A 24,608-nucleotide genomic window follows, 5' to 3' on the forward strand; every position below is an offset into this window, starting at 1 on the left:
AAACCAGTAACTTTATCCTAAAATCTATTTAAATTTTATTGAAAATAAAACTCTAAACTAACATTTTTTATCTTACAAAATATATTTACATCTATCCAACATTTTCATCCTACGTGTCATACTAATAATTAATTGTTGCTTACGTGGTATGACACTTGGCAACAAATTAAAATGACAAGTGTCGTTGTCTCGTGGTCTGGCTAAAAGTTTAGATTTACATATTTGTTATATATGATTTGGATTAATGGAGCATGAATTAATTCTAGCTAAGATGGTAATGCATGTGATTCCGTTCAATGAGGTTTGGGGTTCAAATTTCTTTGTATGGATTTTAATTAAGATCATTGGATGTAGGTTGTTGAATAATGATGTGGCATTATACCGGCGTAAGAAGGGATACACGTGGTACATAAATAATTTTATAAACGTCTTTTATATATAGTATACATTGAAATTAAATATAGAAGTCTCATGAAAATGTGATATAAAATTCCATCATAATAATTAATAAATTAAAGTATTATCTCCGTTCCTGAAAGTTCGACTCATTTACTATTCATCTGGTAAAAATAAAATAACTTTGACCACATATTATGATTTATACAATAAAAATAAATTAGTATGAGGGGTCATATTAGATTTCCCTTATAAAATTTTCAAATATCAACTTTTTATAATTTTCACTTATACATAGCCGAAGATATTCATGGTCAAAGATGTTCATTGGAGACCGCACAAATGCAAAGTGAGTCAAACTTTTAGGAACGAAGGGAGTATAAAGTTTCTAGACACATTAATAATTCTACAAAAATCTAAACGAAAGAAATTGAGTTTAGGAGGGAAAATTCCCTCCAAAAAAAAAAAACTCTAATATAGTTTAGGTATATAGATAGATGGACTTAATATTTGAGCGGAGAATTTTTTCATGAAGTAGCGCCACATGTACAGCTTTGAGAAATATGACATTAGCGATTGCTACTTTAGTATTAGTTATTATAAATATTAATGTCAAAGTGGAAATAACATATGTAACGATCAAAGTAAGGGGAAGTAGTAATGCAGGAATGTTATGCATTTAGAAACTACACATATGTACAAATGATGCATTTTCTGGTATCATTGGATGATAAAATAATATCACTGAACATACGGTGATACTATATATACATATAGTGGTATTATATATGCATTAAGGCGATTCAGCTGTACTAAATTTATGCAAAGATAGTACCACTAAAAATTCAATGGTATTATATAAGCTTTTAGTGGAATAATCAGCATGTGGTACCCTTATCACGTGAGACAATCTGACCAAAAAAATAGGTAGGGTCCACCTACAGACCTCTGTCTTCTTATCTCTCTCTATCATATATTTTTAGAATATCTTAATCATTGTTATGTATTTACGAATATATAACATTCCTCCCTTTAAATTCCCTCATCAAAGTAATGCACTTATTTAAGTACAGAGATTCATAAGAAAATGGCCTTCATATAATCAGAAATTCATAAAAAGAAGTTCTCGTAGGAACTTCATTTCTATAATTAAAATAAAATGTATTGTACACCACATTCTATAAGCAAGAAACTTACAAATTGCACTAAAAATTCTGGAAAATTTTCAAGCGTGCAAATTGAAATAATGAAAACTAAAAATGACTAAGCAGCAGGAAGATCTGACAACCAGGGAAGCAGCTTTTCGTGGACCAGAGCAGGTCTATCATCATGAGGGCAGTGTCCAACACCACTGAGAACAGAAAGTGTCACGTTTCGGCAGCTAGAAGGCAAAGATGTGAAGTATCTCCCAACAGGACCATCAAGCGGGGTAAATGGGTCTTGATCACCCCATAAAACCAGAACAGGTATTGTGATTCTTGGCATCAGCTTGACTGGACTCGCTCCAGGAGGGCCAGTCACGATTGAAACGAAAGCATCCAATGCGCCTTCACCATCTGCAGGTTCCTTTATGATCTGCACTCCTCACATGGTATAAAATTTTAAATATTACCTACTCATAGTAAAACCAGTACTTCATATAAACTTGTGGGATGATGAGCTAAGGATCAAGAAACTAGCAGCGTATTTGAATGTGTGGAAATATACGATAATCTCTCTGTTCCCATAAGTTCAATTCATTTATTGTAGACTTTTGTTCATAGAAAAGTTCGTAAAAAGTGAGTGGGTGAAGATAAAGGTGTATAGAGTCAGAGAAATAGAGTAAAAAGGTCAGTGAGTATGTGTAAGACAAATGTGGATAACATATGAGAAGTATGAGGAAAAGTGTAAATAGTGTGGAGTGTTTGAAGTAAGGTAGTAAATGGGGTTTGCCGAAGATAGAACAAAGTAAGAATGAGTCTAACGTTCTGAAACAACTCCATATGGAAAGTGAGTCGAACTTTTGAGGGAGGGAGTATTTCAATTTGGACACATTTATTATCCTTGGTACAAAATAATTCTCCTGAGTTATCTAAAATAACCATTTAATCTTGCAACTGGTGCTGTAGCACTTCAATATACAAAGTTGTTTTAGTTTTTTCTTATTTCCAAGCGTTTTTTTTATCAAATTGCTTGATAAAGTCTGGTCTTTACAGGGTGGTGCCTAGCAACAGATGATCAAATCTCGTATGCAACAGTACCATTTATAGTATACCATGCTAAAATAAGGGGGGAAAAAACAGAAAAAGACACATGAGATGAAACTGAAAAGTACCTCAACCAACGTGTCATCCACTGACTCTTTACATCCATAGACGGACAATAAGACATTTCGTAAGTTCTCTCTGCAGAGAAAGAATATCATTTGCACAGGCTTTCACATTCTAAAATCAGTCAAGTAAACTGTACCTTTGTTTGACGCGTTCAAAGAGAGCTGATGCAATAGGCTTTTGCTTTAGGAGGAAGTCAATCAGCCAAAGCACGGGTATGAGCAATTTGATTCTCCAATCATCAACAATAGCTTTGTTGTTCATGCCACCTGCACAATTTAACAGGACAAGTCCACTGACCAGAGGTTGAGATCTTTGACAGGATTCTGTGTAGAGGAATAAGACCAACAGAAGAATTAAATCACGAACGAAATCCAAGATGAAGTTTAATTTTTTTTTCCATTGCTAATAAATTTTTTTTATCAATTAAACAAAAACACAAAGAAAACTTACCCGCAGCAGAAATCACACAGGCAAGACTACCCACGGAATTGCCTATAAGAACAGCTGGCTCTTGAACCACTTCATTCAAGAAATCCAAGAGCAACTGTTGAAAATGAGCCAAGTGGAGTAATCTGCAATGACTGTATACTCAATAGTATGTTAACATAGCAATTAAAACATTAAGCTTAACTATGATTTATACCCCTGCCCATGTTTCCATTGTATACATAAATCCTGCTGGCTTGTCTGATGCACCAAATCCAAGAAGATCAATAGCATAAACCGTGTGATCTTGGGCCAATGTTGTAATATTCCTACAGGTAAATTGAAAAGAATTAGAATCACCTAAATACATTTTGGTAACAACGAATCCATGAAGTTCTACAGTTTTTACATAATAGTTTTCACATGGATTGCGTACTGCATGCTCTTTTACAACTTCACCGGATACAGTCTAGCAGCTCTAGCTGTCTCTAAAGCACAAAAATGCCTTTGAAATGTAAATAACTGTGATGCCCTCTCCCCCCTTGTATCATTTTAATTATCGTGTACTGATATGACTGCGTACTGAAGGAGCAGTACGTAGGATGTGTCCAGGTTAGCAAGATGAGGATCACATATTGGATGTGTCCTGGATTCATAAATTTACAGGACACATCCTAAACACACTTCAAATTCATAGTTCTTCTGGCCTCTCTTTTTTCATATTTGTCACCAGAAAGCTTGCCACCATAACACTTCCAAATTACTTGTTCCACAAAAGTCAAGGACAGGAATTCCAAATGATAAATAAACTTCAAAAAAGAAACAACAGATATCATTCTAGATGAAAGTAGGGTTACAAATCATCATATGAATGGAATCGATCAATTAATACATACGAATGGATTGAGGTGATTGTCATTTATCCTATAGCATTAGCATGATACTCACATTATATGGTCTCAAATAGCAACGCAAGTTAACCTAGACTGTCTTCTGTTGGAAGAAAAGTCCTTTTCTAGGACAACTTAAACCAGTTTTTCTATGTTCTTACTGTTATATATATTTCAATACATAGATATTCTTTAACTTAGAGTAGTTTACCAGAAGTATTCCTTATATGACGAAATGAAGGACGAGTGGGTTTAGAAGCTAGATTCTACAAAGATCTTTCAATAGAAAATGCAATTCAATTCATAGTATTCTTCTCCATACCAAACAACTACATAGAGAAATTATTACTTTGACAATCAACATTCTTTTTTATTTTTTAACAAGAATTTTTCCCATTTCAATCGAAGGTATTCCAAACAGTAAGACTGAGCGAGGTCAATGAGCACAAATCCAAAATTATATTACCAAATAGAATTGAACAACAGCACCAAGCTAGACAGCAAGAGCATTGCATTTCACACACAAATTAGCAATATGACCTGACTTATTGAAGCAATGAATCCTTAAATGAGAAATATATTTCCTATGCATTACTTCTAGCAAATCTCATATTATACACATGGTCCTTCAATCAATTCATGACCATTCCTTGGGTTAAGAAAATCCAACTCAAATCAAAAGTAAAAATTAAACATGAATAGCACAAACATATTTATAACATAAAATAAGTTGTAATTTCGTAATCAAGTTGAGTTTTATGGTAAGCTCTGCTCGAGTTCAAATGGGAGTGCAACGAGCCTAGCTTGAGCAACTCAAGTTCGGCCTCGGCCACTCGGGTCACTCAATTATCACCCCTAGTCCATAGTCCATACACATGTCGACGGAATCCATGTAACAAAGTTGCAAAGAACAAGTACTACATAACAAATATAGCTGACAGAATAAAATTACACAAATCAAAAACAAAATAAGCGAGTAAAAGAAAAGGAAAACCTTCTCCAGTGAGGAACAGAAGCACCAAATCCATGTACAAGGACCAGAGGAGGCCGACGACGACCAGAATCAGCAGATAACGGAGATTGAACAAAGTAATTGATAGAGTAACGATCTTTCCATTGCCATTTACGGGATCTTTCTTTGATTTCGCTCACTTCTAAAACCTCTCCACTGCCAGTGTAGGTAGTTGTGGATGAGACTGAGAGTGGCAGCTGCAGCGGGCGGCAAGGGAAGAGAATGCGGTGGTTGAGGCTGACACTGCCTCCGTGACCGTGGTTTAGTTGGCGGTGGTGTTGAAGGATATATGGTGGCGAAGAAGGTGATGGTCGAGAAGGTGAGGATAAGAAGGTGGATGATGATGCTGCGGCTCCCGCCATAGATATTGTTGTTGCCATAGACATCACACAACCAACTATTCCCACCTCTCTCCTGTCTAAACTCTTTTTGTTTTTCCCTTCTGCTGTCTCTGTTAAACACCGTATATTAAGACCGAAAAAATTTAACTTTGAGTATTAAAATATAAAATGAGTTGTTTTTTGCACCCAGTGGTGATATCTAACCTAATTTTCAATTTAGCAACTCATATGATATACAACTTTTCAATGATAGAAACTCTCTTAAGTATACTAAAGTCATTTTCCAACATGGCCCATTATATCCAATTAAATAAACAATTTTAAGTTTTTTTTAAAAAAAACATTAAAAGTTAAATAAATAAACAAACCAATATAAAATTGATAAGGGGCCCACTTTTTTATCAATTAAGACTCAAAGTTGAGTATTTAAACTTAGCAACTTTCTTTTTGAGGAATTCCAAACGGAGATTTATACTCTACTTCTTAATGTTAACAAGGGGTATTAAAGACTTTTTGCAATAATATTGTAATGTCCACCTTGGCACTCCGTTCTCCAACTTTTGTACTTTTAAGATACTTCTAAATGGCAAATGACAATAATAATACTGATAAAGACAAGATAAATATTATCAAGATAATATTTTTACTAGTACTGATGGTTTTTAGCGTTTAATCAATACAAAATCACTTTTGGTATTAGTTATCACTACTCTACTACTTATATACCATAATGAATCCTCTTTTCAAGTTTAATGCCCACCATGCTTTGCAATAATAATTGTTTAATAAGAAAATTTTGACCAATACCTGAACTTAGTTGGCAATGGAACCTCTAACATTCTTCAGCTTTTGGCTTTACCAAGGTAGCTAACCCCAACCTTATCTTCCTTAGATTAGGTTCATCACAGATCTAATTATTTCCTACCTTAGACTGTAATCTCTAATCAAATAAATTTTATTGTGTTTATGATGGAACTTCTTAAATAAAAAGATAACTCATTTGATATAAAAGTTCAAGGGGATAACATTCCCTTCATGAATGAAACTTTTATTTAATTTAGAAAGATTACAACACTCATATTTTACAACATACTAAAAGCTTAAACTAACATACATAAGCCGAATTAGAGTTTTCTCTACTTTAAGAGAGATGGAGAACCAATCTGTCTCTTAAGGGGAGGATTTTTCCTTAGAGGACTTTCTAATTTTTTTAGAAAATGCTCTAGATAACTCCTTCCACTCTACTCTCTTCTTATTCTACCATCCTTTATATAGCAAAGGACTCTTATCTTCTACCGACACTCATGACTAAGCAGGCTCATAAGAACCACTCCTTTTTTACAAAGATATATACTTTCAAAAAGAAATACAAAAAATTAGTACATGGCTACAGTAGATTGCATGATTGTTGTTGTGGGCTCAGGAATCCATCATCCATCATCATGTCTTGTAGCCCACCCTCACGTCTTTACAGTCATCATAGTGGACACATGGGATTATCATCTTCTATGCCGAGCTCTATAACACATTTGGCAACATATGATTTATCTCATGTCATAAAAGTTTCAAACAGATACTCATGACCTTCAAACGATAGATATTTTCCACTCTCAACATCTTCTAAATATTTGTAGATCGACTCAGTATTGTTTATGCCATCTACTAAATATTCTCTTATCTCGTTTGGTGCTACAATTGTTGTATTACAAACATGAAATATAACAGGAGGATTTTCGATTCTTTTTATAAAATCATTCAGTTATTGTGAGATGTAGAAGACTTCCTGTGCTCTTGCTTCAGTAGGATTTTTAACAGTCTTTTGACAAACTAGTATGAGATCTTGACTACTAAATGTCATTTTCTTAAACATCATCAAATAATGAGGCGGACTGACTTTTCCTTCTACAACTTCAATATTCGCACATTGCACCCTTGCTTCTAGCTGAAGATTTTCTTTATTGTTATTGTCATCACAAAACTTTCAGACCTTGTTGAATGCATATTATTGGAACTTTGTAAGCTTTGGAAAGAATGAGTCATAAGGAGTAGGGAAATCATGAAAGGCATGTACCATCCCATAATCACAAGCTTTATAATATATCCAAAGGAATGGATGATGAGTGTCATTTAAGGCACTCAATTGATAGTATTTTAGGATGCTTTTGGTTTCTTTTTATAGCTTTCTTTCACTCTTTTCCTTAAGTTTTGATCTTTTGTTCCTTAGTTTGTCTTTTCTTTGCTTATTTCGTGCTTTCTATTATGTTTGTAGATTTTCTTCTGTTTTCTCCTTTATTTGTTCTTCTTTCTTGATTTGTAGGTATGAGGTGAAGCCTGAGACCCAACACAATGATTTTCCGAGTAGAAAGAGACTCAAAGTGCAAGGTGGAAGCTCAAACGTAGCTCACAAGGCAAAGAATGGCTAGCTCAAAGTGAGTAGATTCTTTGCTAGGGTGAAGGGGAAGCATGCATGACTGATGGATAATTGTGAATTAGGTGATTTTGATTAATTGAATGTTGTAATTAAATTGATTAATAGAATTGTGCATGTGTTTGGCTTGATAGGAGTGATCAGCCTAGATTTCCAAGCTGGATTGCATTATAATTCCTAATGACATGACCACTTAATTTAGGGATTGCATTTATTGATTGACTTTGAATTGTGATTCTCTTTGATTAGTCATTCATAGAGGAAACCTAGTTTGACTTCTAGGAGATAACCTTTTGAACTCTTTCGATTGCGATTATTATTAGTCCTTGCAAAATTTGTTTGATTTGACTTCCCCCGATTAGCATTTCTATCTTGATTGCATGTGGATCCTAATCCCTAGTGTTTGTGATATTGATTTTCTCTAGTGATTTAGTTTCTTGGATAACATAGCTTACACAACAAAACCCTATCTTAGCTTCGAAGTAGCTTGACCATAGACTTTAGCCATCGACTCCCATTCCTCATGGACCGACCCTTGACTTACCCTTATACTCATGTTAGGATAGTTGATGTTTACAAATATTGTTGATAGAGATTTGAGCATATAACGACGTGTTCAGCCCCTTTATCAAATGGCGTCGTTGCCGTGGAATGGCGTAGTTTGTTTACTATAGTTTCTACTTCATTTTTATTTGAAAAGCACCAAAAGGTTTTCTCTTTAGGCTACACTTGTAGTCGTGCTACTAATTGTTTCATTAAGTTTGTATGTATAGTGCACGTGATCGTTCTCTTGTTCCTTTTGATCCGGAGATAGAGAGGATAATTTCTAGAAGAAGAATTGCTAGACGTTCTTTGAGTTCTATTCCTTCAAGAGAAGTGCAACAAGAATTTGAACAAGCAAGCATGGGTGACAATCTAAGAGTTTCTTTTGAAAGAGTTGGGTATTCCCGGTGCTTATAGGTTTGAAAGTGGCATTGCACCACCTACAACTCCTGCCAATGACTTTGAGATCCGTTCGGCAATGATAACATTGATTGAAAAAAGGCAATTTAGTGGAGCTAAACATGAAATCCCCCTAAATCATCTCAAGGAGTTTGAGAAGTATTATAACCAATCAAGGTTAATGGTGTGAGCCAAAAGTTCATTCTCTTGAAGCTCTTTCCCTTTTCACTCATAGGAAGAGCTTTGGATTAGTTGGATAAGGAGGTGAAGCCAAATTCATTGAGAACTTGGGATAAGGTTACTAAGGAGTTCTTGTCTAGGTTTTACCCTCAAAAGAAGACGACGGAAGCTATAGCTCTTTTTCAAAGCTTCAAGCAAAATCCTAGTGAGAGCCTTTATAAGTCTTGGGAGTGATACAAGGAGTACCAAAAAGAGTGTCCTCATCATGGAATCTCAACTTATCAAGTAATTCAAATTTTCTATGGAGGTTTGAGTCTTCAAGGAAAGTCATGCCTCGATGCGGGTGCCGGAGGCCCTATAATGAATCGAACGGAAGAAGAGGTGGTCAAAATCATTGAAGATGTGGTGAGAACCTACATGGATTGGCAAGATAGTGAGAGCGAGTCAACAAATAAGAGTAGCTCCACGGTTTATTTTATTGATCATCTAAACGCCATTAACAATTTGTCATCACAATGTAGGGTTTTAGGTACTATATAATGGGGAATTTCACGAATCATATTCGTTCGTATCTAAACAGGATCTACAAGCATAACACATAAAGAATCACATAGTTCATACCTTTGACGCGTGATTTCCACGTTGTGATTGACTGTCAAATAGGGAGATGATAGAGCCCTAAGTGTTGCTCCTCTACTTAGTCCACGGGATAGGATTGAACCTCCACTACTGCTAGATAGTCGGACACGAACACTTCGAACCACCTTCTATGGAGAGGGGAGGAGAAAATCGAGCCACGAACAACCACGACCACCACCGTGAACCACACGCGCCACCTGCATGTGCGGACGTGAGGGAAGAGGAGAGAGTAAGTGCGTGCGGCTTAGGGTTTTGGTTGCTAGCTTGTCAATTCTCAATTGACTGCTAATAGTGTTGTATCTTAAACCCTAGGCAAGGCCTCTATTTATACATCATATGTTCAATTAGAGTCCAAACCAAGCCCAAACTATTCCTTCTTCAATCCCATATGGCCGACCACTCCATGAGGCTTAATAATGGGCTTCTTTCTTTTGTTCAATCCATCACCCTTTTGTGTCACCTTATAGGATCCATTTTATTGGGCTTTGGACTATTTAACTAGCCCAAAGATCATTGATCATGTCTAGCAACAGATAATGACGACCCAAAAGAATGAACTTATTATCTCCATAATATCGATCCATGATATATCTAGTAATTGCACTTGATGAAGACATAAATCCTTCAATCTCTCACTTGTCTGAGACAAGTGTGCAATATTCAAATTCTTCAAGTCAATATGTGTCGATTTGATAATATGATTACATCACATGTCGAGATCATATTAATCTACAAATCATTTCTTGAAATCTGAGTTAGAATTACAAAACAAACGATTACTGAGTAATACATTTGAGCGCGGCCACGTATTCTTTGAATTCTCCCTCTTCAAGGGGCCATGACATATTCCCTAATTGAATAGGTAGACTCAATCCAATCTTATGGCAACCAAAGCTTCCATTTAACTTTTGAAGTAACCTGGTAACACCCTTTATAAGCCCACTTTTATGGCATGACATTTGATTGTACCATAGCTAAATCAATCATTAAATGAAATGAATGTTCCACTCATGTCAAAGGAATCTACCAATATATCCGGAAACTCTATACTTGAACTTCAAAGTAGGTCAATAGTTCGATCATACATCATTCATGCATACCCATGTGATTGATCGAGCATCTCTATGCCCCTATAGCCCATGAAACTGCACTATCCAATCAATATTACATGCTAGTCAATTTATTGAAATCATTTATGTCTAATTTAATGATTTCGAACTAGGAACTTACATAAGGTATGAATATAGTTCACTTATGGGGTTTCATCAAGTCATCAACTTGATGAGCCCATCAATTCATAATTATTTTGGACATTTTATTTAATTCCAAAAACCATAATTAGATAAGATTGAAACTTTGTTTCAATTGATAAACATAATTCTGCAAGTTGATGTATTACTTATGTAATATGTTTTCTCAACACATATATAACTTAAATTACATATGCATCAATCCAAGAACCTTAGTATGACTCTCATACTTTTGGTCATGGAAGGGGTTTAGTAAGTACAATCCATGAGACATTCTCATAAACATGAATTTTACAACTTCTAAAATTTTATAATAATATTCATTTCCATACACTAAGAATTTTCCTTCATCCTTCCGCAAGGAATTTAGGAATTTCTAAATTATACTCCAATGTTATATCGGTTTTCGATTAAAATCTATCATCACTTGTTCTAGATGAGTATAATCCATGGCACGCATGATGTATCCTTTGCAAAATACACAAGGAGCATCACACAAACTCTTAGTTTCATCAACCTTTCTCAATGCATTAAATCTTTAAGCAATGTGCCATGTTATATGGGATTGAAACTCTTTTCAATATAATGTTGAATCTCATAAGAATCTTATCAATATAAGTTTTTTAACTAAGCTCAAACATTCTTCAAAAATTATCTCTATAGATCTTGAATCCCAATTGTACTCATCTTCCTCTTCAAGGTTTTTCATACAAAACGCATTAGCCATCGCTTGACCCTTCAAGCATGGAATAATTTCTCTTTGTACTAGACCAAGAAGACTTTATATCTCCCACTAAACATCTTGTATACGCAAGAATTTTTCTTCATTTTATGAGAACATCAAACAATTGATTAACTCACAAAATAAGGATATTAACTCCATGATGCTAACTTCAATCCATTAAAGGATCTTTTATGCATCCCTAGGATTATTGGATTTTTAAAAATATTCTGATTGTATCATATACAAAACTTATTTCATGAATCATTTCAAGAAAGCGTTTTGAAATCCATATACCAAATCTCATAAGGTAGTAATCACTCAAATATCTTTAATAGATCTTTACAACATGACTAATGTAAAGGTTTCATCGTAGTCATAGTCATAGTATGAATTTGTTGAATCCTGTAACAAGTCTTTGATTTGGTTAGAAAACCTTTTTCTTTCATGTCCATTTTTGCTTACAAAGGGTCTTATCCAATTTGGAAAATTTAATCAAGTGTCATACACTTGCTTACAGACTTAGAATTTATTTAAGATTTTCGTGGTTTTTAAACCACTTGGAGTTATAACTTGTAAAATAATTTTTCTTACTTGCATGATCATTATGTTCCAAAATCAATATTTTATAACTCTTAGTCAATATGAAATCATATTTCTTTGGCTGAATTTTAGATATGCTAGCTTAGTCATCATTCTGGGTCATTATGCAACAATTGAAACTTATATAACAACTTTGTTTAGTTTTCATTGATAAACGACAATAGAGGATGTGCACTTGGAATGTACTACCTTCGACACATGGTTATTAAACCCATTACACTTAATGAGACCACACATTGTCATTTATAACATGAGGTGAATCATGCTCATATTGTTGCTTTTATTCGATTATTTCTCGAATTTCTTCAAGATTTTTTCGAATTAACTTTTCTTGAACTCTTTCAAGGCTCTCGAACTCTTTCGAGATTCTTATACACCCACTTGCCTTTTTAAGAAGTACATTTAGCATAGGGTGAACCAACCATGGTTTGAACCATGTTTGTTTGTTGCTTTTTTTGAACTCTTTCGAGATTTATACTACACCCACTTGACCTTTTGGAAATGACATGTTTTCCATAAGGGCACCTAATTTAGCAACAAACATTTGGTGCTAATTATGACTTGTGTAGTGATACCCCGTGCTTTGAAATAGGAATTGAATGTACATTACACGATTTAATACATCTTTCATTCCTTGTTTGTAGAGAGACTTTATAAGAACTTTTCTTATCCATATCACATATGAAGTCTTTGATACATTTTGATTTGACGCATGTATTTTTGTTTAGTTTTGTAGCCTTATCTTAAAAATATATCCCTTGAATAATGGTTGGAAGATAGGGTATTTTCATCCATTTTCAAAATATATCTCATATATAGATTGATAGCTCCTTCGATAGACACTTCACAAGGTTTTCTTTCGGAGTTTGTTGTAAAACGATTTCACAACTCTTGGATGTTTGTCAAGGTCTTGGCTGAAATTCTCATTATTACGATCATATCGCAATACTTTGAATATATTACCAAGTAAATGTCTTGACTCAAATTTTCACCACTACAATCATATTGTGATGTATTTATTATTTTGTAAAGTTGATAATGAACTTCATACTGGACTTTTGAACTCTTCAAAACTTTCACTCTTATGCTTCAATTAAGTACAAGTGATCATGTCACAAATGAAGTTTCATTGTCCGTCTCTAGCCTTTGAACCTTAGGTTTTCTTACATCGATATGTATTTCTCTAAAGGGTGACTTTGTCAATTGTCAAATTAGAATGATATTTACATATATCAATAGATTCATAATCTAATGATATTGAAAGTCCATCCCTTTGGATCTTCCGTATGCAATGTTCATTTTTATTTGAATCATTCGACATTTTAGAGACAACTTATATATATGTAGAAATGGTTCATCTATATCTAACATACAAATCTTTTAACCTATTTAGCTATTCAAGACACACTTTGATTCAAATAAGCATAGATCAACATTTACTCTATGTTTTTGAATCTTCAATGCTTAGTCATTACTAACATTGATCGGTGTTTGATAATGGCAAGAATAAATAACATTTATTTAATTCTAGCCAATAACTAGGTAAGGTGAAAAAGTAAGTTCTACTTGTAAAGTTGCGACTTTTGCTTCTAAACTTGTAGATTCTACTCGTGAAGTAGCAACATTTGCTTCTAAACTTGTAGATTTATTTCTCCGTTAGCCATACTTCTTCATTTAGTTCAACCACATTCTCAATGAGATAGAACTAAACATGACATTATATGTCCAAGAAGTAGTAATATGCTAAATCAATTTCTATAATATACTTCTTAAATTGTAATATTTCCATTCCTTTACCTTCCAACTGTATGAGGTAGTTTCTAATCAATTGGAATTGGTCCATTTAATTGGAAACATTTGTTGTTCATAACAACTTTTAGCATATAAGTAGTTCTAGGTTTGAGAAGTAGAAACTTGATTGCATTTCTTGGCCTATAACTTCTTAATGCAATCCTAATGTATTCTTAAACCTTTCCCTTTGAACCACTTAGAACATTTCTCTTAGGTTCAAAATGATACTTTGCTTTACTTCTTTAAGCACTTTTCATGATTTTGCTAAGTCTATTAAATCACTATTCATATTAGAGTTTGATCAGCTATTTAACTCCATATGAAATGGATAAAGAATAATGTCATTTGATTAACTTTTGATCATAGAGACTTCCAATCATCACTTTCTTATATTCAATCATATTGAAGATAAGAGATTTAATTGGACTTCCATACTTGTCTTTTAGAGGCTCATACCTCCCATCTTATTATATCCCTTGAAACACTTTTCAAAATGAAGATAATGTTGGCGATTTACTCAAACATTTTGAGTTGAAGGAATCCAACCTTAGACGTGTGACATGGATTTCTAAAACTTGCCTTTTAGAACCATCTTAGCAAAATTGGAATATAGGTTTATGGATTATCTTTTAACCTTTTGAGAACGTTTCTCAACTTTATTTTCAATCGAGAAGATTATATATAATAATAAAATTAGAACGAAATACTACTTATAAATAAACACAAAATTGAATTATGTTTATCTTTAAAGCACCTAAAATTAAAACATAGGTAACTTTAACACTTTATTCAATTTAAATTGTCCCATTTGAATTAAGTGATTCTCAGATCCTTTATTTGTGTAATAGTTGACCTGACTGAGGCCCTACCATCAAGCATTACATTTTCAAGGTAAGTAAACTCTTTACTAATTGCGACTCCTACAACTCTTGGTTGAATAATTAACCATCTGATGTTTAATTATTACCCTTTGCTTCAAGGTTCTAAACGCTTTAGGTAACCTTGTTGAGCACAACCAATTAAATGTGTGGAACGTGATCTACCTCAAATTACCTAAAATAACAAGTGACACCCTATGGAGGCAGACCCATCACTCACGGTCGAAGGGTTGTTGGGTATCTAATTGGAAAAACAATCTCAATATTACTGGGACCTAGATTTTTATGTTATGATTTATTTAGTGAACTCTAGTGCATCATCATCAACGTCAATAAAACTAGCATGCATAATACAGTGAATGCATAAACAAGACATAGCATGACCCCTAATCCTAAGAAAACTAATAAACCCACTTGAACCTTCATGGATCTCATCCACCTCGCTTCTTTGAGCCTTCACTTCATGGGCTTCTTGGATTAACTGCAACCTGTAATTTTACTCTATTCTATTTACTACCTAAATAAAATAAATAAACTTACAAAAATACTTTATCGGTACGCAGACCGTACTTAGATTATTAAAATACATCACGATGTGCAGATCGTATTTAGTAATTTACTGGGCCATACTAGTCATTATATAGCAATATAATATTATATATATTAAATTGCCACATAATAAATATCACGTAAACATGCTGGCCTAAACTACAACATCGAATGTTCATAATTAAAGAAACATGGTACCAAATATCTCATATTTTAATCTGTAATTAGATAATATCATATATTATTCATGACCATCTTTAGAACATCATATATTTTAATTTAGGCATGAGATAGAATCAAATCATATTTTAATCTTAAAAGATAAATCATATTTATCCTCAAAGATTATCCTAACAAAATTAGGAGTTTCTATCCTAATTACTAGCCAATCACAAAATTTAAATCAATTACCTAACTAAGGATGGATAATTATATTACCAAGTCAATCTTTATCCTTTTGGAATCTTGCTCAACAATCCTTAAAATTTTCAAAGATTAAAACAAATTTTAAATTGATATTGTCTTAGATAAAATCAGATTTTATCTAAAATAAAATAAAATAAATAATTTTAATAAAATAATTTATTTTTTTTTTAAATTTGGGAATGCCGTGACTTAGCTTACTGCTAGTCACTTCCCAACCACCGTAGCAGCCAGGCCAAAGCCCAACCACCACAACAACCTACCGCAGCAGCCAGGACTCAGCCCAGCCACCGCGGTGGCCAGCTAGCGCAGCCAGGCCTCAAGCCCAGCCATGCAGCCAGCAGGGCAGCACCTAGACGTGCAACGATTGCACCGTCCAGCCACCACCCTCAGCAAAACTTTTAAGCTGCTCTTCCGTGATTGAGCACTTCGCCCAGCCACACTCAGCTCCTGCCGCAGCCAGGCCGGAGCCCAGTCACGGCCAACCGCGCAACCAGGCAGAATGCCCAGCCACGCCAGCTAGCTTGTAGAGTAGCAGCCAAATCGTGCAACTCTTGCACATTTCAGGCACTGCCCTCCCTAGTTCCGCCATCCCTGCCGCCCTCCGCTCCACCTGACCACCGGAGCAGCCATCGTGGCCCACTGGCAGGTGGTTCTGTCACCCAGCCGTGGCTGCTTCTTCTCAAAAGTAATTTTTTTTTATAAGATTTAATCTAATTAAACAACTTTTGTAAAATTAAATTAAATTAGGTCCTTTGAATTAAAACATAACATTTATGCCTAATCCAACTTTGAAATCAAATTCATAATTCAATTTCAATTTTGGGGTTCTTTATAAAATTAATTCAAATTCAATCTAACACTAAGATCAAATTAGTGATTAAAAATCATATTTTATGTATCAAATCAATCCAATTCAATATATGAAGAATAAATATTCGAAAATTATCAAAATTAAGTACCAAAAATCAAATTTAGGGCTTTATTTTAATCAAAATTTCGAAAAAACTAGGGCTTTATTCAGATTTTGTTAGGAAAAATTGAGCAATTAAATCACATTTACTCAAATTCCAAAACTTAAATCTCCAATTAAAATAAAAAATTGAACCATAATTAGAATTCTCCCTCTTAATTGAATTAAAAATTGTGGACATTAAAGAATTCTAATCAATATGCGTAAATGCAAGAGGCTACCTAATATCACTGTAGGGTTTTGGGTATTATAATGCGGAATTTCACGAATCATATTCGTTCGCACCTAAACAAGATCTACAAGCATAAAACATAAAGAATCACATAGTTCATACCTTTGACACGTGATTTCCACGTTGTGATTGACTGTCAAATAGGGAGATGATAGAGCCCCAAGTGTTGCTCCTTTACTTAGTCCACTGGATAGGGTTGAACCTCCACTACTGCTAGACAGTCGGGCACAAACACTTCGAACCACCTCTTACGGAGAGGGGAGGAGAAAACTGAGCCACGAACAACCACGACCATCACCGTGCACTACATGCGCCACCTGCGTGTGCAGACGTGAAGGAAGAGGAGAGAGTAAGTGCGTGAGGCTTTAGGGTTTTGGTTGCTAGCTTGTCAATTCACAATTGACTGCTAATAGTGTTGTATCTCAAACCCTAGGCAAGTCCTCTATTTATACATCATATGTACAATTAGAGTCCAAACCAAGCCCAAACTATTCCCTCTTCAATCCCATATGGCCGGCCACTCCATGAGGCCCAATAATGGGCTTCTTTTTTGTTCAATCCATCACCCTTTTGTGTGACCTTATAGGATCCATTCCATTGGGATTTGGACTATTTGAATAGCCCAAAGATCATTGATCATGTCTAGCAACAGATAATGACGACCCAAAAGAATGAACTTATTATCTCTATAATATCGATCCATGATAAACCTAGTAATTGCACTTGACGAAGACATAAATCCTTCACACAAATCTCAAATCTAGGGAAAGATATTACTTCTATCAAAGCCGAGTTGGAGAGTGGTTCTTCACAAGCACCTATTCTTCCCTCCCAAATTAAGGGGAGAGGTACATCTTCTAAACCTACTCCTCCTTTCTCTTTTAATAATATGTCTAGTGGATGCTTGTTTTGTGATGTGTGTGGGTCTTATGACCATGATTCTTCTTCTTGTCCTAATGCTTTCAATGATGCATGCAATGATTTTGATGGTTGTGAAAATGAAAAAGTGAACTTTGTGTCTATCTAATGACCATGGACCTTGTTTTGACAATCAACGCAATCATGGGCAAAGGAATTTCCAAAACCAAGGTGGTAATTTTGATAATTATAACCAAGGCGGAGGTTATAGAAACCAAGGAAATCAAGGTTTCCAAGGCAACTATAACAACCAACATGGTTATGGTAATCAAAACTACCACAACCAAGGTTATGGGAACCACAACGAAGGTTATAGAAACCAAAACCAAGGTAAGGGTAATTGGAACAATCAAGGAAAGGGCAACTTCCAAATTAAAACAACTCACAAAGTGGCCCTCATCCTGGGTTTGTTCCAAAGACTCAAGCTCAAAATGATAATTCCTTTGCACCAAATCCATCTTCTATGTCTACCTTGGAGGAAGTTGTTGCGAACTAAACCAAGTTGCTTACTACAAACATAGGTGTGAGTGAAAAAAGGTTCAATGAGATGATGGCCCATTGCATGGTAAGATGCTTGAGAACCAAATCACCCAACTAGCCAATGCTTTGAAAGACTATGCTAGTCCTTCTTCTCTACCTTCCCAAGGTCTTGACCCTAAGAAACCGATTTATTCTATCACCACTAGAAGTGGCAAGGTGTTAGAATCTAACTCCTTTTGATGTATTAGATTTCCTTTAGATGCTTTCCTAGAGTTTACTTTATGTTTTCTAGGCCTGAGATCCCATTATTATGTTATTGTCAGTGCAGTGTTCACTAGGGATTCTCCTTATTATCAAATTAAAGCTCTTTAGAGGGTGAATGATTGAAGGAAATTTTAAGCCTTCTACCAAGTGTTGCCTTGCTTTTATGCTTGTTTGTTGTTAGTCCTATATAGATATTATGTCTTACTTGCATAATAGCTCCCCTCCACACCAACTTGATGCACTAAGAACTCGTGGTTCGGACCCGCTTGTGCCCGCCTTGAAGTATCGGCCGTCACAAGCCCCAACCACCCGCATTCTGTCGCCCAAATAGACATGAGTGCTCTTGAGATTTAATTGCCCGCTTGTGTTGCTTTGTGCTAACAAGCCCCTCTTCCGCACAAGGCTAGCGTTCTTGCCGCCAAAAGGCTAGAACACGTCACACGATTCGGGGCCCAAAATGGTGGACCATGACAGTTGGTATCAGAGCCGAGGTCCAAACCTCGTCGCAAGAAACCCGTGTAGGCACTAAGAAAGGCTATACGAAGATGGAATTCGTGGAAGAAAGGCTTTCTTGGCTCGAGGGAAAGGCAGACCAATGGTCCGAGATCCAAGTCATTGTGCATGAGCAAGCCGCATAAATTGTGAAATTGATGGAGGATAGAGATGCTCTCCGCGAATAATTGAAACTTGTTCAAGGACAAGTTGATGAAGCACTTGAGAAATGTGCTACCCTAACGCGCGCTGTGGGCAGAGACGCACTTGGTGTAGGTGCGGTAAAGATCAAACCGCCCAAACCTCGCTACTATAGTGGCGCTAGAGATGCTAAAGAAGTTGACAACTTCCTCTTTGACATGGAGCAGTACTTTCGAATACGTCAATTGAGTGACGATTAGAAGGTGGATACTGCCATCATGTACTTGTCCGAAGATGCTAAGCTTTGGTGGCGCACCAAACACGCAGACATCGAAGTAGGAAGGATAAAGATTGATACATGGGCGGAGTTCAAAGAGGAACTTAAAGAACAATTCTACCCCGACAACACAGACTTTGTTGCTTGGATGAAGTTGCAAGAGTGCCGCTAGAAGGGCTATCTTCGCGACTATGTGAAGGAATTCTCGGTGATGATGTTGGACATCACAGACATGAATGACAAAGATCGTGTGTTCAAATTTGTCAATGGGTTAAAGGAATGGGCGCAACGAGATATTTTAAGGCAGAAGATTGACACCCTCGCTGCTGCCATGTGTGCTGCTGAGAGATTGATGGACCACTCAGTCGGGAAGAGCCGTCAATCCGAGAATTATTGAAGTGGGAAGTCCACACGCTAAGATAGCCCAGCTCCAAGCTCTCCAAAGGGTACGGAGAATGGATCTCGAGTATCGTCCAACACCGTTGATACATATCAAAGAAGAAGTGGAGGAGGTGATGCTCAGAGATCAACATCGACCCCCTCCCATAACCCCGGAAACTCTAAGGCAGGTGCGTCCTTGGCAAACACAAAGTTGCTCAATTGTCTACTTTGTCGAGGTCAGGTACTGTTGTAGAAATTTCCAACTGGATGAATCTTTAGGAACCACGGGACCCCTACTAGTTAAGGAAAAACAAAACAGAAGTTTTTCTTTGTATAGGTTGGGTTGCTGGATACGAGATCCTTATAGTAGGCTGGGCCAACATCCAGCCGAGAGAGGGCAGTCTTTAGAAGCAACAGGATGGGAAAGCAAGAGAAGGCTTTGTGTTTTCTTATCTTTTTCCCGCCCTAGGAGTAGCACAAAAAGAGGAACCGGGAAGGGTCTGCGTAAGAAAGCCTGCCCCAAGCCGGCCAAGCAGTTGCTTACCGGTACTAAAGAGAAGTAATAGAAGCGGCGTATTCTTATGACTTGATTTTCTTTCTCGAAAGGGGCCCTGTAGGGAATATGCGGCGTATCTGTCTTCGAGCAAAATCCTCTGTTTGTTCACCCATCTGATGGACCTCATTCAGTCAGTGTTACTAAGCTAAAAGGTGCAACTGATTATAGATCTTGGAGAAGGGCTCTTGTCCAGATTTCTTATAGCAAGCCAGTCACAATTCCGGTCAGCAGAAAAAAGGAAGAGTCATTTCGCTTAGCTAGTACAATTATAGATTTAGATCTCTATCATCCTCAAAAGCAGCAAGAAAGCATTCATCAATTCTCGCCAATCATATAGTGCTTCCTGTCTTTTTTATAGAAAAAATCGTACTTCTCTTGTAGCAGTAGCTAGACTTAAACCCTTTCAACCGGTAATATCGTATCCTAACAACCTATCCGGAAAATTCCATAACCCCAGGACACTAAATCAAGATCTATTCTAATTGAAGGGGGAAAAGGCACCCTTTAGGAGCAGGTTGTAATAGCTAAAGGTATGCTTTTGGAAAGAGGGAGTTGAGGCATAAGAATGTTTGATTTTAAGTGATTCTCTCCAGACAGCTTAACTCCGTCAAGCCTCTAGATTTGGTGGTTAAAGTATGTATAGGTGGTTGGTTGTTGACCAACAACGGACACAAATGGTGGGAGTGCAAGCACAAAGACGGGATTGACAAGCTTCAGAAAAGATTGTCATCCATGTCCGTACAAGAGGCCCCAAAAGAGAAAGGGAAAAATAAAGAGACCAACAGCTATGAGGATCCCACATGCAGGATGGGTTCCTTTAATCGAATAAGTACTATGAGAATGATAGCACCATAGGAAGAACCAGAAGTCCGACACCTATTGGCAATGCGAGTGATGGAGCAAGAGAAAAAGGCAACATCAAAGAAACAAGCTCGCACCAGAGACCCTGAGAAGCGGGTGATGAAGGCCAGTGAGTCGGCAACATCAAAGATACAACCCCGCCAAAACCAGAATCAGATACACTATTCGAAGCCAGCAACAACGAGCCTAGAGACACCGAGGAGACTCAAAAGAAGAACCTCCCAAGAGAAAGGGGATACCGTGTTCGAGCCATCAACAGAGGTCACGTGCAGGGGATCAAAAAGAGAATGGATAACTAAGAGGCACCAGCCACAATCAGAAGCTCACCACAATAGTCTCAAGGAAGAAGCTCCCTAATCGATGATCGAGGAAGCAGCTCTCCACCAGAATTCAATAGATACAGCTCCTAGGGGAAAATTTAGAGATGAAGCTCAATAAGTTGTTCGAGCAAGGCCACCCCAAAGACAAGCTCCTCAACAAGAACGAAGATCCAGATCTAGAGTCGACGAAGATTCAACAAGCCAGCCACATCAACGGCACTAGAGACTCCAAATAGATAAGAATTTTCTAATTTTGATTGTAAATCTTGTAAGTTGACAAGGTCCTCAACAGATTAAGCGGGGGAGGATGTTAGAATCCGACTCCTTTTAATGTATTAGATTCCCTTTAGATGCTTTCCTAGAGTTTACTTTATGTTTTCTAGACCTGAGATATCATTATTGTGTTATTGTCAGTGCAATGTTCACTAGGGATTCTCCTTGTAATCAAATTAAAGCTCTTTAGAGGGTGAAGGATTGAAGGAAATCTTAAGCCTTCTACCAAGTGTTGCCTTGATTTAATGCTTATTTGTTGTTAGACCTTAATAGATATTGTGTCTTACTTGCATAATAACTCCCCTCCTTACCAACTTGATGCACTAAGAGCTTATGGTTCGGACCCGCTTGTGTCCGCCTTGAAGTATCTGCTGTCACAAGCCCCAACCACCCGCACTCCGTCGCCCAAATAGACGTGAGTGCTTTTGAGATTTAATTGCCCGCTTGTGTTTCTTTGTGCTCATAAGCCCCTCTTCCGCACAAGGCTAGCTTTCTTGCCGCCAAAAGGATAGAATGCGCCGCACGTTTTGGGGCCTAAAATCGCGGACCGTGACACAAGGTCTTAGAAGAAAGTGTTTCTAAGAGGAGTTAAGAGAAGGAGAGGGTGATTGATTCATTTGATGATGATGAGCATGATAAGTCTAGCAAGAAAAATGAGAGTTCTAATGAGAAGACCAAGGAGAAAAAGAGAGTGCAAGATGAGGTTATCAAACTCAAACTTCCTTACCCCTTAAAATTCTTGAGACATAAGATGGATGAGCAATTTAGGAAGTTTATTAATATGCTTTAGTAGATTCATCTTTCTATTTCTTTCACCGATGCTTTAACACACATGCCCAACTATTCCAAGTTCCTTAAGGACTTTTTGAGTTGCAAGAGAGAGTGCAACATGGTTGACTAGATGAGTGTTTGGGAGTGTTGTAGTTCTTTTATCCACAATGACCTACCCCCAAAGATGAAAGATCCGAGAAAATTTTCTATCCCTTGCAATATCAATGGAAAATTGTTCCAAAATGCTCTTTGTGATCTAGGTGCTAGTGTTAGCATCATGTCATACTTTGTCTTCAAGAAGCTTAAGCTAGGTGAGCTACTTTCTACCACCATGACCCTTCAATTGGCCGACCGTTCCATTAAGTTTTCTAAGGGTAGGATTGAGGATGTTCCCCTCACGATAGGTGAGTTTACAATTCCCGTTAATTTCATTGTGCTTGAGATTGCGGAAGATGACAATATACCCATCATCTTAGGGAGACCATTCTTAGCCATTTCGGATGCTTTGATTGATGTGAAAGGTGGCACTATAAATTTGTGTGTTGGTAATGATAAGGATAGTTTCAATATCAAGTCAATGCATGAGTTTCTATCTTACATGCAAGGAATCATGTGTATCAATTCACTTCCTTTAAATGACAATGCTTGCATTTTTATGTCTTCTACTAATGACATTCTTGTAGCTTGTGATGATGCTCTTATAAGTGTTGATAGCAAGATGGTTAGTGAAGATGTCAAGGAGCTCTCAAAGCTTAAGGATGAGGATGAGTTTAAAAGGCCTTCATGGTTTGAGCTTTCTTTGAAGGATGTTGAGAATGGCCTTTCAAGAGTGGATGGTGTGGAGTTGCTAGCTCCTAAGAAGAAGAAATCGCGAAAGAGAAAGAGAATTTCAAAGAAGAAGAAGAAGAAGAAATTGAAGACCAATGTTTTTGGTTCTGTTCAAGCGTTTCCCCATGATGAGTCTTATGATATGATTGTGCCTAAGCTTGGAAATGATTTTGTTCTCTCTACCACTTTGGACAAGGTTGTCTTTGACCCTCCGTGATTTGGAGGAAGGGTCAAACTAGGGACCTTAAACTAGCGCTTCCCGGGAGGCAACCCGACCCTCTAACTTTTCTCTTTTCATTACTTGATTTTATCTTGAAGTTACTAACATGTTTTTGTATATAGTTTATCTTCCTTTCTTTTTCTAATCTTGTCTTGTAGATTAAGCCTAGCTTTCTTGGAGCTACGTGGAGGTATAAGCTTCCTTTTGCTTCATTTCTTTGCTTAGCTTGATTCGCTTGGTGAGATCTTTCTATTTTCCCTTCTTTTATTTTCTTGATTGCATTCTATACCTTGAGGGTATTTGGGGCCATTGGCGATGTTGTCGAATGGCCATTGTTTGTCGATTGGGATCTATATGATTTTGCATGCACCTTTGAACTCTTCTTCTCCTTTTCTTTTCTTTTCTTTTCCTTCTTTATTTTTGGTTAAACATAAAAATTCCAAAAAGATTTTTGTTTGGGGCAAAGTTTTGCATTTCTTGTTGTGTTTTCTTTTGTCTTGGACTTAATACATTTGAACTTGTATATTTGGATGTTTGCCTTCCTAAATGTTAACGGTGTGCACGGTTTGAGAGTATGCTCGGATGATTCTAGGATAGAGTACGCTAAGGTAGTGTATTTAGAACTTTTGGGAGCTTGAAGCCCTAGTCTACTAGGTGTTGCTTCCTATAGTGGATTTGAAGCTAAAAATGAGTTTTTGATACAACCATGTGAGGTTTCATTTCTTTAGCCTTATATGTATTTTGCCTTGACTATCGCTTACTTTATCTTGAACTTGACTTTTATCTCCCAAGATTGCGACTGAACCATTTGGGAAGGACCAAGGCAACTTTTCAGGGTGT

General features: G+C 36.5%; 1 protein-coding gene across 3 annotated transcripts; it reads right to left on the reverse strand.

Moving 5' to 3' along the window:
* Positions 1-1,505: 1,505 nt before the first annotated feature.
* On the reverse strand, positions 1,506-5,481 carry LOC110688623 (uncharacterized hydrolase YugF-like). Of its 3 annotated transcripts, none has more exons than XM_021865388.1 (6): positions 5,019-5,481; positions 3,352-3,463; positions 3,159-3,252; positions 2,845-3,031; positions 2,711-2,780; positions 1,506-1,971 (listed from the first exon to the last, which is right to left on the reverse strand). In XM_021865388.1, the coding sequence occupies exons 1-6, from the start codon at positions 5,420-5,422 to the stop codon at positions 1,660-1,662; spliced, it is 1,179 nt and encodes a 392-aa protein (XP_021721080.1). In that variant the 5' UTR covers positions 5,423-5,481; the 3' UTR covers positions 1,506-1,659. The 3 variants fall into 3 exon arrangements, with proteins under 3 accessions (XP_021721080.1, XP_021721082.1, XP_021721081.1); XM_021865390.1 differs by having other exon boundaries at positions 3,159-3,280; positions 5,019-5,183; XM_021865389.1 differs by having other exon boundaries at positions 3,159-3,289; positions 5,019-5,183.
* Between the last annotated feature and the right edge of the window lie 19,127 nt (positions 5,482-24,608).

This window comes from Chenopodium quinoa, unplaced genomic scaffold (assembly GCF_001683475.1).
Source record: "Chenopodium quinoa cultivar QQ74 unplaced genomic scaffold, ASM168347v1, whole genome shotgun sequence".
Classification (NCBI taxonomy): domain Eukaryota; kingdom Viridiplantae; phylum Streptophyta; class Magnoliopsida; order Caryophyllales; family Amaranthaceae; genus Chenopodium; species Chenopodium quinoa.